This window comes from Poecile atricapillus, chromosome 25, assembly GCF_030490865.1.
Source record: "Poecile atricapillus isolate bPoeAtr1 chromosome 25, bPoeAtr1.hap1, whole genome shotgun sequence".
In the NCBI taxonomy this organism is placed as follows: Eukaryota; Metazoa; Chordata; class Aves; order Passeriformes; family Paridae; genus Poecile; species Poecile atricapillus.
This window is the reverse complement of record NC_081273.1, coordinates 3,392,753-3,410,131: the sequence shown is the minus strand read 5'-3', so window position 1 is coordinate 3,410,131 and position 17,379 is coordinate 3,392,753. Positions and strand designations below refer to the sequence as shown.

Sequence of the window (17,379 nt, the reverse complement as noted above, 5' to 3'; positions counted from 1 at the left end):
CAGGCGCTCGGCGGGGCTGGCCGTGACCTCCCTGAGGGCAGCGGCTGCAGCTGGGGAAGTTCGGGAAGCCGCGCTCCCGGTGCGGCGGAGCCTCTGCCCAGGGGCTGGAAATTCCCTTTGGGAGAAGGGAAGCGGGTGCGGGTCTTGGCGGGGGGCGGGCACCGCTGGCTGAGTGTCCCCCTTGATCAGGGATGGGCAAGCTTTTCTCCGCATTCGAATTTCTTCTCTGATCCTGGGGAAGCGCCTGCGGCAGCTCCGGGGGGTGCGGACAGCGTTTGCCCTTCCCTGCAAGGATAGCCCGGCTGGGCAAGGAGAAATGCAGGAGGGATTTGTTGCCTTCCCCTGCAGCGCCCCGGCTGCGGGTTTGGGGGTGACTTTGCTTCCCCCCCCACCGCTCAGGAGAGGCTGTCCTCCTTCTCCCCCCACTGCAGGCTGGCTACTGTGCTGTGGTAAACTGAGGCACAGGGTTGTCCAAGGTCAGGACAGAGACGGCAGGAGGGAATAACCCTGATTTTCCTGCTCTGGCTTCTTTCCCTTCAGCTGCCAGCCCCTTTCCAGCCCTCCGAGCCATCCCTGCAGGTAGAGGGGAGCTGCCTGTCGCTGGTGCAGCACGTCCCCCATTTCTGCCGCTGGTTCCTCACTGTGCACATGGTTATCCCTGTGTCCCGGTGGTTCTTTCCCGGGATGAGACCCTGGAGCCGTGCCCTGGCTGTCACCCACCCTGCCCATGGGGATGCGGTGGCTGCCGGCAGCAAGCGATGCCTGGCTGGCAGCCACCACCACTCCTTCCCCGTGGCGGAGGGGACGCTCCCTCGGGGGGCACGGGTGGGCTGGGAGGGGGCAGGTGCCGGGGTGCTGCAGCCCCCCCGGTTCACAGCGCTCCTCGAGCCTGCTGGGTCACATCTGTGCCATGCCACAGTCCCTTGTCCTCCTCGCCTGGCAGGCGGCTCCTGGAGGCAGGGGTGGGGGTGTGTCAGGACGGGGCTGTCCTTTCGCGGGGGTCAGGATGGGGCTGCCCCGTTTTGGGGGTACGTAGCCCCTCTTACTGAGCCGTGGCCGGCTGCTGCCTGCCTGAGCTGCGTGCTGCAGTGTGGTGAGGCAGTGTTTGCAGCAGCGGCTTGTACAGGGATGCTCTGCCGGGGAGAGGAGCCGAACAGCTCGTTCGGCACCTGGGAACTTGGAAATACCCTGGAGCCTCTCGGATGGAGCTCCGGAGCTGGTGCTGGATTGGGTGGGTGCCGGGAAGCCCCGGCACGGGGGGTGCTGTGCGTGTGGAGCAGCGTGTACGTGATGAATGAGCGTGCCGTGAGTAATGCGTGGGTGGGTGCCGGGGGAGGGGGTGCTGCGGGCCGGCGTGGCCCCCGCAGGGGCAGGGAGCCCACGGGACTCGCCCCAGCTGCTGCAACCCTTTGGTCCCAGCACTGTCCCGTCCTCATGGGGAGCTGGCAGCCCGCATTGCTTGGGGACGAGGCTTTGGAGGAGAGCTGGGGCTCACCGTGTGCCGGTGCCCTCTCCGGGGGTTTTCCTCTTGCCGTGGCCTTCCTCCCACACCACTTCCTCCTTGTTGAGCTGAGAAGCAGCGGTGCTGGCCCTGGACAGCCTTCTTGCCTGGCTCTCCAAGGGCTTTCCAGGCGTTAATCGGCTCAGAGAGGGAAGGAGGGTGCGTTATCCCCTCTTATGGCATGGGGGAGGAGAGCCAGGACGTGACCGCGCCAGGAGTGGGTGTCAGAGGAGGGATCCGGCCTCCTGGCATTCCCAGCAGTGCCGTCACACCGAGGGGCTTTTCCTCCCTCTCCCACGAGTGTGACGCTGTGGCACCGTGCAGGGAGTGGGGATGCTCGTGGATCTGTCAGGAGGGTTTGCAGAGGGACGATTGGGCTCCGCCAGCCCCGGGCGCGGGCTCCGTTGGAGAGGTTCCCTGGACGCCGCGGTGGGCGATGCTCCTGGCGCTGACCTTGGCCGGTTGGAGTGGCTCGGTGTGGCAGTGCCAGCGCTGCATCCCCTGCTCGCTCCTGGCGCAGAGCTCTGGGGTTTTGCCTCTTTGGCCGTGGAGGAGTCTGGACTGGGAGCCGCTGGATTTGGCACGTGCAGCTTTGGCCCCGCTCTCTTCTGGCAAGGGGATGGTTTGGCACCGGGAACAGCCAAGGGCGTTGGCCGGGCTCCCATTTCCATCATTCCCTGGAGGTTTTCTGCTCCTCTGGACCTGTTGGATGGGAGCGCGCGGGGCAGGGAGAGACGTGAGCGTCTCGCTCGATGACTTGGCATGCCGGAGGGTCTTTGAGGCAATGTTTTGCCGGCTCAGTTGCCTTTTGACTTGGAAGATTCAGCTTTGCTGGTGATGGGTGAGCCCTGCAAGTTCCTCTCCAGAGCTGTGGCAGGGTGGCACAGCTCCCTTTCACCTCTGGTCCTCTGTCTTGGAGGTCGTGCCTTCATGCTGGATGAGAAGCCCTGCAGATGGGCAAGCAGCGTGTCCAACCCCATGCCGTGCCGATGGAGGAGTCCTTCCCTCTCCCTTTCCCTGCGGTAGGAATCTCCCGAGCCGGGAGCCCTGAGCGACCAGCTGGCCTTTGGAAAAACAACTCCCTTCCTCCCGCTCCTCCATGGAGAGGCTGGCGTTGGTGGGAGGGCTGCCTGAGCCAGGAACAGCGTGATTCAGGAGCTGCTGGCGGGCAGCTCGGAGCGCTGCCTGCATCCCGGTTTCCTGTTGGAGGACTGTGAAGGCACCGGGATGGTACCCACTGCTCCGTGGGGAGGGTGATGCCAGGGGTCCTGCATGGGGGTCCTGCTGTGATGTGGGGCTGGGCTGGGGGCACAGCACCCTGGCAGCGCTCTCCAGCTGCAGGAGGTGTCCTCTGGGATGGGTTTGGTGCTCCAGCTCCCAGCACAGCTGTGTGTTCAGCCCCGTGGTGTGCAGAGGGAGCTCACAGGGAGCGCACAGGTAGCTGCTGGTCGTTGCTGGGAGATGATGCCTCCCACGAGGCAGCTGCCAACATCGGATGCTCAACACCGGGCGGATGGCGATTAGAGGGAGGGGGCACAAGGGACCCCCAGGTAGGTGTAAGATGACCTTAAGGAAGAAATTTTCTTTCCTGCTTCATCTCCTTGCCTCTCAGAACATCACCCTGTGCTCTCATGTGCTTGCTGAGCTGCTGCCTGGCCAGGCACGTTCCCACCTGTGCCATTCCAGGGAGCAAGGACTTGCTGTGGTGCAGCATCCCATGCATGCATTCCCCTTGGGATGCCAGGGCAGCTGCCTGGCTGCCTGGGAAGGGTGGTGGTGATCCCACAGGGCACCCCTCATGCTCAGGAATGGGGTTCTGAGTCCCCATCTTGCTGTGAATGGGGCACCAAGCCACCCCTCAGAGCTGCTAATGCTTCTCCTCCCTGGCCCCGTGTGACCTTGAGGCACGTCACTTGACCTGCGCGTCGCCCTCCATCCATCTGGAAAATCGGGTTTAAAAAGCAGGAATTGCACTGAAAGCCCAGATGCTGCTTTCCAGCTGGGGGAGGGGGTGAGGGCTGTGCTCCCAGCCCCAGGGCTTCCCCCCACCAGGAGACAGGCAGATGCTTTTGGGGGGCTCTGGATACCCCGAGATAGGCAAAGGGACTGGGTTTGTAATGGGGGGTGCAACCCCCACTGAGATATTTAGGGGTCTACAGAGGTGGGGGATGGGCAATCTCCTGGCACCCCACACCCTGCCCTGGCAGCCGGGGTCCCTGCAGCTCATTGTCCCTGTCCCCCACCCTGGGCTGCAGTCGCTCCCCTCTTCATTTCATGGTGATGGCTGCCTGCTCTCCTTCCCTGCTGGCCTCCATATGCCACGCTGGTGGCCTTGTCCTCAGAGATCCCTGCCATATCCCTCCTCCACCGATGGGAGCGGGATGTGTCAGAGCACATCTCATCTCGGATCACCAGGGAGGGGAGGTCCGCAGGCTCCAGGCCTTGTGCCTGCTCCCTCAGCCGTCCCCATGGGGGCACAGGGTGGGGATGAGTGCCAGGGGTGTGGGGCAGCACTGGAAATGGATCCTGGTGCCTCTGTTAGCAGGCTGCAAGGCGATGGAGGATCAGGACAGGATGCCCTCTCTGCCCCAGGGCATGGGTGTCCACTGTGCCAAGCAGGAAAGCTTTCCCAGGCGTTAATTCCTTTGGAAACCTCTCTACCGTGGCCATGTCCTTCTCAGAAAGCACCTGCAGGAAGGGTCCTGCTTCAGCGAGTGCAGCAGAGATGCTGGATTGAATGCCTTCAGCTTCACCAGGTCCTGTGGCACCTTCTACCTCTGCCCTTGGGATCAGAGGAACTGGATGCCCAGATCCAGGTGAGGGTCTCCCCATCCTTGGCATCGCCATCCTGGGGAGCCCCGCGGTGGCACCGTCTCAGTGGCGGCAGCCTTCCCTCCTCTCCCTTTGGGATGCTGTTCAACTCCACCTCCGCATCTTGTATTCTTGCCTCCTGGCACGCGGCGTGCTTTTATTTTTCCTGGATCTGCTTGGATGACGAAGCCTGTTGATTACTTGTTTTTCTTTACAAGGCATCCCCCATCTTCACGTGAGCTCCTGCACCGAGGCGGATTTGGGGTTCGCATCCCTGCTGCCGCTCCCTGATGTTGACCCTGTTTCCAAACCGCAGATTCAGCCTTGAAACCTCTCTGAACTTGGCTGGGAAAATAAAGTGGGTTTAAAAATACCTTGTCTATTTGTGCTCTGTTTCTTCTGGCGTCTGCGGGTTGTTTTCAAGCGTTTCCCTACAAATGTGGGGGTGAGAAAACACTTTGAATTGAGAGCTGCAGTCTCCATTGCTCGCTTTCTTCATGGTCTGAACTTCGAAGAAAAACCTGGTCAGGGTTGGGACCACAGGGCTGATGGGTTGGGAAGTTGAGGAGACCCAAAGAGGGGTTGTGAGACATCTTCCCATTGCCTTCCCGGTGCTCTGGAAGTGGGGACAGGAAGGCACGGGGCTGGTAGCAGGGTGGGTGGCAGCTGGGGAGAGCCGGGGGCCGGTTCTCTGCCGTGGCTGCCAGTCGGCCGTGCGCTGGGGAGGTGATGCTCAGCCGTGCGTGCAATTCCCCACCGGCCTTGCGATCAGACACCGGCGCTGTGAGCTGCCGGGGATGACCTATTTTCCTGAGCCCAGGCAGCCCTGGCCAGGCGTGGGTCCGGCAGAGTGCCTGGCTCGTCCCCTCCCCAGGGACGTCACCCAGTGCCCTGCCAGGGAGCCACTCAGGGCATCCTAGCGTAGGGTGACTCCCTGGCGCCCGTCCCCAGGGTGTCAGGGTGGCCTCTTGGGCAGCGAGCTTGCTCCAGCTGGGCAAACATCAGCATTCCAGGCTCCAGTTGGTGGAGAGGTGCTGGAAACCGAGATTCCCTCTTGGTAGCCCGGGAACTGGAGCGCTGGGGTAGGTGGGGGGCTTGGGAAAGGGGTTTGGGTGCTGGAGCTTCCGTTTCCTCTTGCTGGTGGGTACAGGGTGTCACTTTGAAGGGGACGAGGTGCTGGGGACCTGCTCGCTCGGGCGAGGCGGCCGGGGAAGCGCGTCCTTGGATGCTCTTGAGCAGCACGTGATGGCTCTGTCCCCGCAGCAGGGCCATGGGCAGGGAGGGGGCTCCCAGCGCAGCCCCCCTCACCCTCCCGGATGGGCACAGCGGGGTCAGGACGGCTTCTCCCAGCTCAGTGCCGGGGTGGCAGGGGAGGGCTGACACGGTCCCTGCTGACAGGGTGCGAACGGGAGCTCATCGGCGATGCAGCGCTAACGAGGGATGGAAAGGTGCAAGAGCGTTGTCGAGGCGGTGCAAAGCGTGTGCGGGGGTGTGCGTGCACACCGCACGTGTGTGCTCAGCGATTCCCCCGCCCCGCTGGGCTCCGGGCGGATCCGTGGCCATGCAGGACCCCCCTCCCCATCTCTGCGGGACCCCCAGAGCGGGGCCGGCTGCCTGCAGTGGGTGTGCAATGCAGCATCTGCTCCTTGCAGATGGCTCACAGCTCTGCACCCCGGCTTCACGCACCCCGCTGCCACCAGCCAGCCCTCCCAGTTAAAGAGCCACCCGTGCCCGTGTGCCGGGGGCGTGGGGGCTCAGGACGCTCGGGTGACCATCGGGCTGTGACCCTGGGCAGGGACACACCTTGTGCGTGCCGTGTGCGAGCTCTGCCCGCTGCCCTTCTCGCGGGGACACTCGGCTGGCGGGCCCGTGGGGTGGCACATCACGGGCCTCTCGCCGGTACGCGCTTGTGCCAGAGCCAAAAATAGCCGGTGATGCTCGGTGATGCTCGGCTCCCGCGGCGGGGAAGCGGTGATGTCACTCGCCGCCAATCACCGGCGGCCCCGAGGAGCAGCGCGGAGGAGTGGGAACGTGCTTCCCCGAGCATCCCTCCCCGAGCATCCCCCCCGGAACAGCCAGCGGCCGCGTGTGCCTGGAAAACGGGGAGCCCTTCCTCGATGGAAAGGGCGATGTGGGTCTAAACCTAGTTTTGGGGACCCCCTGTTTGGCTTTCCCCCAGCCCTGGGTTTCCCCCTCTCTCTCCCTCTCTGAGCGCCGTGCTGAGGATGCAGCTTTGCTGCTGCTGGCGGAGCAGGATGACGCCAGGCTGCAGCGAGCAGGGCGGCACAGCCGGGGTGGAGCAGCCTCGGAGCTGAGACCAAAGTCCCCTGTAATTACCCAGCTGGGAGGAGCAGGGTGACAGACCCGACGCGCAGGTCGCAGACGGGTTTCGGGCTTGGGGCTCTCAGGGATGCCCGAGGACATGTGGGCTTGGCTGGAGCATGGTGGCTGCAAAGCCCAGCCCGTCCTGGCACCGGCAGCAGAGCTGGGTCCGTGAGCTGGCGCAGCAGAGCTGTGGTCAGGGGTCCCTGCATGCAGGGTCCTGCTCGCTGGAGGATGCAGGGGCACGAGCTAAAAGCAGCCATTTCCCTGTATCCAAAGGATACAGGGCAGCCCGGGTGCTGCTGCAATGTGGGGAACAGTGCTAGGTGTGCTCTGTGCCGCTCTACTGAGAGCAGATCCCCCATGGGGTCACTGGGCATCACCCTTGAAGAGGTTGGGAAGCTGTCCTGGAGCATTGGGGTGCTGATGGCCACTGTCCTGACTGCTGTGGTAGCTCAGGGTGGCCTTGGAGCTGAGTGCAAGGGTTTGGGACCCCCTGTTGTTTCTGGGGCAAGGATGACCCATTGGCTGCTCTTGTTGGAGACAGGTGTCTGGGGATGAGCATTACTGCTGCTGTTGCTCTTCTGGCCATCCTGGTTCCATGCTGGGGACCAGCAGTGGGATCAGCCATGGATTCTTCCTTCGACCCCTCGCAGGTGCCCTTGGCTCGAGGGAGGAGCCCGAGTTCGTGACCGCTCGCGCTGGCGAGAGCGTGATCCTGGGATGCGACGTGATCCACCCGCTCACGGGACAGCCCCCTCCCTATGTCGTGGAGTGGTTCAAGTTCGGCGTCCCCATCCCCATCTTCATCAAGTTTGGGTTTTACCCTCCCCATGTCGACCCAGAGTATGCCGGTGAGTCCTGGGGGGGACGAGGGGAGGGTGCCGGGTCCTGGCCGCAGCACGGCCCGGGATGCGCAGCCCCGCTCCATCCGCTCCTCCGTCGGAAACCACGCAGGCTCTGCCTCTCGTTGCTCGCTTTCCACCCAGTTGGTTTTAATTAAGCAGCAGCGTTAGGAAGCCAGCTGGGCTGCGTGGGACGGGAGCAAGCGAGGCAGAGAAACCCAGGGTGACGCGTGGTGGCGGTGGCTGCTGCTGCTGCCGCTGCGCCCCAGAGCAGCTGTGAGCCCAGGGAGGGACACTGGGGATGGAGCCAGGGCCACGTGCTGGGCAGAGGTGACAGGTTGGAGCTGCAGAACTCATGTGGCTGCTCGCCAATGTGCTGCCTGTGACACGTGGCTGGTGTCCTCTGGTGGGAGCTGGGAGCTGGAAAGCAGCCCTGAGAAGGTTGGTGTGGCAGGACAGACCCTCTGTGGTATTCCTTTCCTTGTGGAATGCTGTCCTGGGAATCTTCCCTGAGTCATATGGGACTCTCTGCCCAAAGTGCTCTAAGAAACGCTGCAGCAGGGAGGATGCACCAGCTGAGCCGTGCCAAACTCAGCTCAGCAATGGGTGATCCCACAGCCCGATGGCCACTGCACCAGGGCAGAGGTTTAGGCTGCTTTGCTCCTGACCCAGTTTTTGGGGCTGTGCACAGGGTCAGCTCAGGGCTGCCCTGTTTTCTGGGAGTCTCCCAGGCGGGGAGAAGCTTTGGGGCACGCCTGTGTGCCGGCTGTGCCGCCGCCAGCCCCCGGCTGGGAGCAGAAGGCCGGTGTCGCTGCGGGCAGACATCGCTCGAGGCACCTTGCCTGGCCCTGGCAGCTTGGCTCTGCTGTCCCCAGACGGGCGAGTGTGTCACCGGCCTGGCACCACCGGCCTGGCACCACCGCCTGCAACCGCGCCCCGCAGATCAGCCAGCCCCAAACTGGGACAGTGCCAGCACGGGAATGGGGTGTCCCTGTGGGGATGTTCTGGGGGCTGCTCCAGTTTGGGATGGGGTGTCCCCTGTGGGGATGTTCTGGGGGCTGCTCCAGTTTGGGATGAGGTGTCCCCTGATGTTCTGGGGGCTGCTCCAGTTTGGGATGGGGTGTCCCCTGTGGGGATGTTCTGGGGGCTGCTCCAGTTTGGGATGAGGTGTCCCTATGGGGATGTTGTGGGGGCTGCTCCAGTTTGGGATGAGGTGTCCCCTGTGGGGATGTTCTGGGGGCTGCTCCCGTTTGGGATGAGGTGTCCCCTGATGTTCTGGGGCCTGCTCTGGGGTCAGGATGAGGTGTCCCCTGTGGCCATGTTTTGGGGCTGCTCTGGTGTGGGGATGGGGTGTCCCCTGCAGTGATGCTCCAGGGGCTGTTCTGGTGTCAGGGACATGGTGCCAACGCTGTGCTCTCCCACAGGCCGGGCCAGCCTGCACGACAAAGCCTCCCTGCGCATTGAGCAGGTGCGCTCCGAGGACCAGGGCTGGTACGAGTGCAAAGTGCTCATGCTGGACCAGCAGTACGACACCTTCCACAACGGCAGCTGGGTCCACCTCACGGTCAATGGTGAGCGCGGCGGGGGCTGTGCGGTGCCAAAATGGGATTTCTGGTGGATGCTGGATACCTGCTGGATGCTGGCCTCGATGGCATCTGTGCCTGGCAGACACGCGAGCCTGAAGCCATCCAGGCTGGCTGCTCCAGCCAGGGCGTGACTTCAAAAGGGACGAAGTTTTATTAAGGATTCTTCAGTTTAATTACACAGAGCTTGTTTAAAGGAGAGGCATCAAGAACCAGGGCTGGGAATGAATCTTCTCTCAACAAACAGATCAGAAAATCAAATCTTTGTTTTCTTGAAATTCAGATTTACTCAAATTACTTTTTCATTTTATTAGGGCTGTATATTAAACTAATTAGCAAATTGTCATTCTCCGCATCAGGAGAGAGATCTTTATTTTTAGCCCAGCAGCAGGGCTGTGCCTCTCCTGCTGCAGTGGGGTGGCTGGAGAGATGTGGCCACTGGCAGCTCCTCGCTGGTCTTGCCTTGACCTTGTGCAATTAATTTAACCTTTGGGGGGATGCTGTGCTGTGGCACAGCGCAGAGCCACCTAATTGAGCCCAATTAGTGAGCGGGAGCTTTGCAAGAGGGGCTGTGCAGGCCACCAGCCCCATCCCTGCCTGCTGCCCTGCCTGCCGCTTCCTGCTTTCCCCCAGCCTGCTAATGAGCTCTGAGGGCTTGGGAAGGAGGGCAGGAGGAGGAGGAAGGAGGAGGATGGTGGTGCCTGGCTCACCTCTGCCACGTGCACGGATCCTGCAAAGCACCAGCTGGAGGGGCTGGAAAATGGCCCCAGATACCCTGTCCCTCCCCTTGGCAAAATGGGCCAGTTTTGGGGCTTTTATGCAGCACGGGGTGTGCAGGGGCTTAATAACAATATAATAACCATAATCCTCCCAGCCCGAGGAATTGCTTTCAGGGTGAGGGCTGTGGCATTACAACGCTTAATTTTCTTAGGGGCAAAATAAAAATCATTTGGGGAGAAACAAAATATAATTCCTTTCCTTTTTTTTTTTTTTTTTCCCCCCAAGCAGATTAAATTGCCAACCTGTCTTCCTCTAAAGTGGGCTTTAACAACCGTGGGTAATTAGGGGCGGGCTGTAATCCTGCCAGCCTCTTTCATCAGGAAGGAGCCTTTCGATCTGCACTGCGGTGTTTTCCCATGTTTTGACAATAGCGAGTTAATGTTCAGCAGGCTGGGGGGAGGAGAGGGGGCAGAGCTGGGGTGCGATGTGGCCCCTCTTGGTCGGTGTCCCCAAGGACACCCCTGTCCCTGCAGCCCCGTTTGCCTTTGGGGTGCTCCCAGCCCTGCCGTGGGGATGTGCAGAGTGTCCCCTGTGTGCAGGCAGCGCTTTCCCCTCTGTCCCCGTGTGTCCCCAGAGCCAGAGTGGCTGTGGGTGACCCGGGGGGTGACGGTGCTCTCCTGTGCCCCCAGCTCCCCCCACGTTCACGGAGACCCCGCCGCAGTACGTAGAGGCGAAGGAGGGCAGCAGCGTCACCCTGACCTGCATGGCGTTCGGGAACCCCAAGCCCATCGTCACCTGGCTCAGAGAGGGAGACCTTTTGGGTGCCAATGGCAAGTACCAGGTAGGTGGGGCAGGGCTGCCGTGGGGACTCCTGGGCTGGGAGCTGGCAGGGACAGCACTGACAGGGCCACGGTGGCGGCAGCTCCGCCGTGCCTGGAGCCAGCTGTGCTTTCTCAGCACTTCTCCTTGGTGAGATGCCCATTTTCCCCCGCCCCATCCCTGCTGAGCAGCAGCCTGTAACGCTGCCAGCCCTTGGGTGCTGGCTGGAGACCACCCAAGTGCTTGGGACAGCCCTGCTCCTGCACCTGACCTGCTCCCTGCAGGCTCAGCCCAGGGGCCAGGACCCTGGAGATGGGGTGGGGGCACAGCCTGGGGTAGTGTCCCCCTGGCAGAGATGGATGCAACAGGGCCGGAGCAAGGGAGGGTTGAGCAGGGAGGATTTCCCCTCCTCCCTCCCCTTCAGGACCCTTTTTGCATCCCAGAGGCTCCCAAGCAGAGATTCCCCCCTGAGCTGTAATTGGTAAATCAGGCATTGGAATCAGCGCAGGCACTAATGAGAGTAATTAGGAATCATTTGTTACTAATTGAAATAGAAGGATGAGGCAGAATGAGGTGGGGGGGAAAGCCTGGCTGGGAGGCCTCCCTGTGCATGGGGGTGCTGCTACCCCAAAGGTGACAGTCCCTTGTCCATCCTTCTGCTGTGTCCCCAGGGGGAATCCACCCACTCCTCTGGCTGAGAGGTGGCCCCACAGGGAGGACAGTGGCCAAGCTGGGGTGTCCTCCTCATCCCCCAGTGATGGAGCAGGTCCCTAGTGGGGCAGGGAATGCTCCAGCAAGGCTCCTTCTGAAGCTCCAGTGGTGGCAGGGTGCTTGGCAGGAGCGGTTTGGAGCCTGCTGCCTGCCAGTCACTTGTGGGAGATGAATGCGCTGGGATGGTTATTTATTTATTTCATGATTTCTTTTCCCTTCCCCTTGGCGTCGAGCAGGAACGCGTGTGTTGGTTTATTAATATCCCAAGCCTTGCAGAGCGGGGAAACCCGTCTCTCATCCGGCCCTGAAAGTGCCGGCAGCTCTCTGCCGTGGGAAGCAGGGAGGGTCTTCCCCGTCCCCCTGGGGGTCCCTGCCCACGCTCCAGGGTCTCCCCTTGTTCCCAGGTGAGCGACGGGAGCCTCACGGTGCTCTCGGTCAGCCGGGAGGACAGAGGTGCCTACACCTGCCGGGCCTACAGCATCCAGGGCGAGGCTGTGCACACCACGCGCCTGCTCGTCCAAGGTGAGACCTTCCGGCTCCTCAGCATCCCCTGGGAAGCCGGGATGGAGGGGCCACGGGGCTGTGGTGTCACCCTGGAGCCACCCCCGAGGCCTGTGTGCCTGGCACGGTGCTGGCTGCCCCGGGGCTCTGCATCCGGTCTGTAGGACGGAGGAATCCGCTTAATTGGGACAGTGGTGGCCGTGCTGATGAGCAGCCAGGCCCTGATGGCAGCTCAGTTTTGTTTGGGAAGCGGGGAAAAGATTGAGGCTGTCATGAAGCGCCTCGTCAGACAGCGGTGATGCATGACAGGCCTCCTGCTCCTTGCTCCCTCTCTTATTAAATAAATCTTTAATTAGGTCAACAGCTACCAGCAGAGAGAGGAGCACAGGGTGTCCTCTGCTCTGCTTTTGTGGCAGTGGTGAGCTGCTGGCTCCTGGCAGTCTGTTCCCCCTGGATTTTTCCTGTGGGTGATGCTATCCTCGAGAAGTGCTGGGGATGAAGGGAGGTGTGTCCTTGTGTGCCCTGGGAGGAGCACCATGGGAGTGGATCCCCTCCTCAGAGCCTTAGAGATTAGGGAGAGGGCTGGGAATAACAGGGTCACTGTGGTTCTGAGCCCAGAGATTAGGGAAAGGGTTGGGAATAACAGGGTCACTGTGGTTCTGAGCCCAGAGATTAGGGAAAGGGTTGGGAATAACAGGGTCACTGTGGTTCTGAGCCCAGAGATTAGGGAAAGGGTTGGGAATAACAGGGTCACTGTGGTTCTGAGCCCAGAGATTAGGGAAAGGGTTGGGAATAACAGGGTCACTGTGGTTCTGAGCCCAGAGATTAGGGAAAGGGTTGGGAATAACAGGGTCACTGTGGTTCTGAGCCCAGAGATTAGGGAAAGGGCTGGGAATTACAGGGTCATTGTGGTTCTCAGAGGATCGGGGCCAGCCCTGCCCCAGAGCCCTCCAGCAGCTCCCAGCCAAAACGCTGTGATGCAGCTGAGCAGCCTTTGTGGGAACACCTGCAGTGCTGGGAGTGACACTTTCCTCTTCCCCCCTCCAGGACCTCCTTTTATCGTTTCCCCTCCGGAGAACATCACAGTCAACATTTCCCAGGATGCGCTGTTCACCTGCCAGGCCGAGGCGTATCCCGGGAACCTCACCTACCTGTGGTACTGGGAGGAGGAGAATGTCTACTTCAAGAAGTGAGTTTATAGCTGGTGGGGCAGCGTGTTCTCCTTCTCCTGCTGCTCCTGGGTTGTGCTGGGAGCTGGGATTGTGTTGGGCTTCACCCCTGGCTCTCCCTGTGATCCTCCTCTCCTTTTCTCTTGCAGCGACTTGAAGCTGAGGGTGCGGATCCTGATCGACGGGACGCTGATTATTTTCCGTGTCAAACCAGAGGATGCTGGAAAATACACCTGTATCCCCAGCAACAGCCTGGGCCGCTCGCCATCAGCCTCTGCCTACCTGACAGTGCAGTGTGAGTGCAGGGATGGGCTGGGAGTGATAACACCTGGCTCCCAGGCAGCCCCAGAGGCTCTCGTGTCCTGGTATGACACTGGGAGAATCGGGCTGATGTGACAGCAGCCTTTGCATGAACATGCAATCATCCTCAGCAAAAAAAGCTTGAGAGCATCCCATGTGGGTGTGGAAGACAAGAAAGCAAATGGTCTGAGCAGCCTGAGTGACGCTGCTCATCTGGGACTGGTGTCCACCTTTGCTACAAGTGCTTTTTAATTAGGTGAGCATCATCCCATGCCTCACTGTCCTCACCCTGCTGGGAAGCACCAGCTCAGGGCTCTCAGTGCCAAGCTGTATTTTTGGGGGCTCATTTTGGGGGTTTATTCCTGTTGTCGTGGCCGTTTGGCGAGCGCGGAGCTCGGCGTGTCACATTTTTCAGGCGGTAAGTGAGGTAAGTGATCTAAACAAGCGGAGGAGAAAGGGCTGGAGCAGGAGCGTTGCTTCCCACGCTCATTCTCCCGGAATCCCCGGGCGGTAATGGGTAGTGTGCCACCGGCATCCTGTGGCATTCCACAGTAATGGCCTCAATTGCCGCCGCTCCAATTGCAATATTGCTCCGCTCAAAAAGACTGCGGCGTTTTTATTTCATAATGAAAGACAGGCCTGAGCAAAGTGGGTTCCCAGCGTGGGTTTTCCAAGGCTGTCTTCGAGCTGCTGGCTTTAGACCTGGTGCTGGTTAGTGGGGAGCTTCTGAGAGAAGAGCTGGCCAGTCCCTGTGGATGAAGGGGCAGAGTGGGCAGGGGGACGGTGTGAGTGGTGCTGCGCCCAGGCACAGGCGTGATTTGGGGCTTGGATGTGCCCAGCTGGGTGGCTCTTGGGAAAGCCTGTGGCCTCAGGCCATTAAATCTGCCCTGCTGCTAATCCAAGGCCGCTTGTCAGGGCTGATAGCTGTTAAAAATAGCTCTAATGGCAGGGAGAGCAGCGCTCGGACAATCTGCCGCTCAGCCAAAGGGTGCTCGGCTTTTGGTGCCACAAACCCTTTTCCTCCTGAGCAAACCTCATCCACAGCGGGGATGATGGCTCTGGAGGGAGCTTCCCATCCTCCCAAGCAGATGGGGACACCGCTCTGGGTCATTAGTGGGCTGGGCTGGCCCCTGGCCAGTGACCTAGTAGTGAAAGGCTCGATCCCATTACCCTCTCCCGCGCTGCTGGAGCCCTTGATTACATTTCCTAAGAGGTGGAGTTGCGCAGAGGGGGGTAAAGCCTGCTCCATATGCGGCGCTGGGCAATCTGGGTTATGGTGCCACTGCCAGGGGCGCGCGGATTTGGGGAGTGGTTGGGGTGACGTGCTGGGAGCAGAGCTCCCAAACTCTGCTGGTTTTGCCCCAAGGAAGCAATAAGGAAAGGACACCCCCATATCTTCCATCCCTTCCTATTAAGCACCTTAATGTTTAGCTCCCACTTTGCATCAGCAGTGCAGGGATGCTGCACCCCAAAACCTCCACATTTATCCCTTAATGCAGCGTAAGCCCCATCAGGATTTTCCCATAACCTCGTGCTGCCGGTGTCTAGACGAGATTGTAGAAATACTCACTCTTCTTATTAAAAATAACATTTTTTAAAAAAGCTTCTTATTAAAGAAAGTCTAGATTATCTTCAACCCACTCGCACTTAATTAAAAAGCTCTTAGAAGTGCTGTTAATGACACATTCTAGACTGGAGGATTGCGAGACACCTCTCTGCGTGGGTGGTGCAGCGTGGAGGGGGGGGTTAGATATGTATTTTAAGGTTTTTGCATCTTGGAAAGGGTGAGGTGGTTGCTGTTCAACATGACCCAGCCTCAATGAGGCACGAATACAAGCAGATATGGGAGGTAAAGGACTCATGGCAGCCTGGACATGGGTCCCTTTTCCCATCTGGGTGTGTTTTAAGGCTTGGCAGTTGAAATAGCTTTGATTGCTGGTATGTCAAACCAGGCTGTGCTGGGTGTTCATCACACCTGGCACGAGTCATGTTGTAATGGAGCAGCAGAGAGTTCAGTAGGATACAAGCTGGTGTGGAATTGGGAGCAGGCATATCTCACATTTCTTCTTAAATGCAGTCTTTAATGAGCCCCAGGTAGGAACACCCTGGACATGAGCAAAGCCTGCCAGAAATTCCAGGTATTCCGGTGGATTTGTGCGTAGCAAGCCTGGCTGGGTTTGGAATTCATTACAGAAGTGAGGTAGATCCTCTGCAGCCAGGCTGGGAGGAGAGATGGGCTCTCTCCCCATGCTAACGTGGTGCTGCTCCCCCCCAGATCCTGCCCGCGTGGTGAACATGCCCCCCATCATCTACGTTCCCATCGGGATCCACGGGTACATCCGCTGCCCGGTCGAGGCGGAGCCCCCGGTCACGCTGGTCAAGTGGAACAAGGACGGGCGTCCCCTGCGAATCGAGAAGGTAACGAAGCCCCCGGGGAGGGGAGGTGGGGGCACAGCGGGGTTCAGACCCTCATGTCCTCAGCCAACACCAAGAAGCACCACCAGGCACCCTGTGGGTCCCTTTGTGCTGGGAGAGAAGAATCTCATGGATGGGATGAGGCTGCTTTTCTTTATCAGCCGTGGGCACAGTTAATTCCACTACTTGTGCAGAGCCCACAGTGCCTGTGGATATTCCGTGTCTCTCACACCTGATGCCTTCTTCCCCCTAAAGTCACCTCCTGGTGGCCCTGGTTTATTTTTCCAAAGGCAACTGGTGGTAAAAAGACCCTTTTAACAAATGTACATCTTCTCCTAATCGTGGGTTGATAGTCTGAGCAAGGATATTAGCCATTAAATATTCAGAGAAAACGCTTAATATTTTAAATTTTTTGCTTAAATATTAACGATTTGAAGTTTTAATTCCATTTAAAGCTGTTGCTGCTGTGGCCTCCTGGTCCTTGGTGCCCTCAGCCCTCCAGGTGGAGATGTCTTGCCAACTCCAGAACAAGTTTTATTTAGTGTTAGACTCTGATCTTAAATCTTTTGGGCTACATGAAGGAGCCCGTCTGCGTTTGGACAGGCTGATGTTGCCCAAGATTTCTCTCTCTGCTGTTGAGGAGATGCTTTAGATGTTGGGAGCGGGATTGGGCATCTCCTGGGGGTATGACAGCCACCCCGGGTGTGGGTGGGGGGCTTGGCTCAGGGGGAGATGAGGAGCTGTGGTGGGTGCTGGATAAGTGAGCTCCCTGCTTCTCCCCGCTGCAGTATTCCGGCTGGAACCTGCTGGAGGACGGGTCGATCCGGATCGAGGAGGCCACTGAAGATGCTCTCGGCACTTACACCTGTGTGCCTTATAACGCCCTGGGTACGATGGGCCAGTCTCCCCCTGCCCGACTGGTACTGAAGGTAACTCTTCTGCCAAAATCCCATGGGTTTGCTGGGAGCAGTGTCCTCCTGTGCCAGGGGCAGCTCCCGGGGTTGTGTGGGGAGGAGCAGAGGCTCCAGGGTGAGGGTGTGTCTGTGCTTCCCACCAGCACCGGCAAACCCCCAGGGCGCCCTGTCTGGTGTAGCTGGGAATATCCTGCCGGAGCAGCAGCACGGGTTTTGACACTGGACTGGGGTAGTTTGAGGAAACATCTCCCTGGAATGTCCCCTTTGCCAATAAAACACTTAGCCCTGCTGGCCTGGGCTTGGGTTCAGGAGGGTTTTAATAAATGGATGATTTGAGCTCCACGTGCTCCGGCTGCGTGCGGCGCCTGGGGCGCGCTGGGCTCCCAGCGCAGTTCCTGGTGCAGCTGGGGTGGGAGCTGCTGCCTCTTTCCTCCCTGAACACGGAGTCCTGTGCCTGGGAGGGAGCTGTGGTGATTCATGGTGTCTAGCTGAGGTTCAGATGACAACGCTTTGTGTACCAGACACACACATCCGCCGGGGCGGCTGCCGGGGCGAGGAAATCAGGTTGATGGCTGATGTGATGTGGGTGGGTTTCTTCCTGTTTCGAGGAGGTAAAAAAGCAAGATGCTGCTCAGCCTGGAAAAGTTGTGTGGAGTTGTCACAGCAGCCTTCCTGTGTCTGTGGGGACCTGCAAGGAAGCTGGAGAGGGATTCTTTGTCAGGAAATGTAGAGATGGGACGAGGGGTTATGGGCTCAAACTGAAAGAGG

General features: G+C 59.8%; 2 protein-coding genes across 2 annotated transcripts in view; one reads left to right on the top strand and one right to left on the bottom strand.

Annotated features, from left to right (window-relative positions):
• ACAD8 (acyl-CoA dehydrogenase family member 8) overlaps positions 1-13,241 on the bottom strand; it is a 134,408-nt gene extending 121,167 nt beyond the window's left edge. Inside the window, exon 1 of the mRNA XM_058857248.1 lies at positions 13,238-13,241. The gene's annotated coding sequence lies outside the window, so the exon portion shown is untranslated. The remainder of the gene's footprint in view (positions 1-13,237) is intronic.
• The window catches only part of IGSF9B (immunoglobulin superfamily member 9B), a 39,728-nt gene that overhangs the window by 458 nt on the left and 21,891 nt on the right, over positions 1-17,379 (top strand). Inside the window, exons 2-9 of the mRNA XM_058857244.1 lie at positions 7,291-7,488; positions 8,904-9,050; positions 10,472-10,623; positions 11,717-11,834; positions 12,861-13,002; positions 13,132-13,277; positions 15,558-15,700; positions 16,486-16,626. Of these exons, the coding sequence (XP_058713227.1) occupies positions 7,291-7,488; positions 8,904-9,050; positions 10,472-10,623; positions 11,717-11,834; positions 12,861-13,002; positions 13,132-13,277; positions 15,558-15,700; positions 16,486-16,626 (1,187 nt within the window). The remainder of the gene's footprint in view (positions 1-7,290; positions 7,489-8,903; positions 9,051-10,471; positions 10,624-11,716; positions 11,835-12,860; positions 13,003-13,131; positions 13,278-15,557; positions 15,701-16,485; positions 16,627-17,379) is intronic.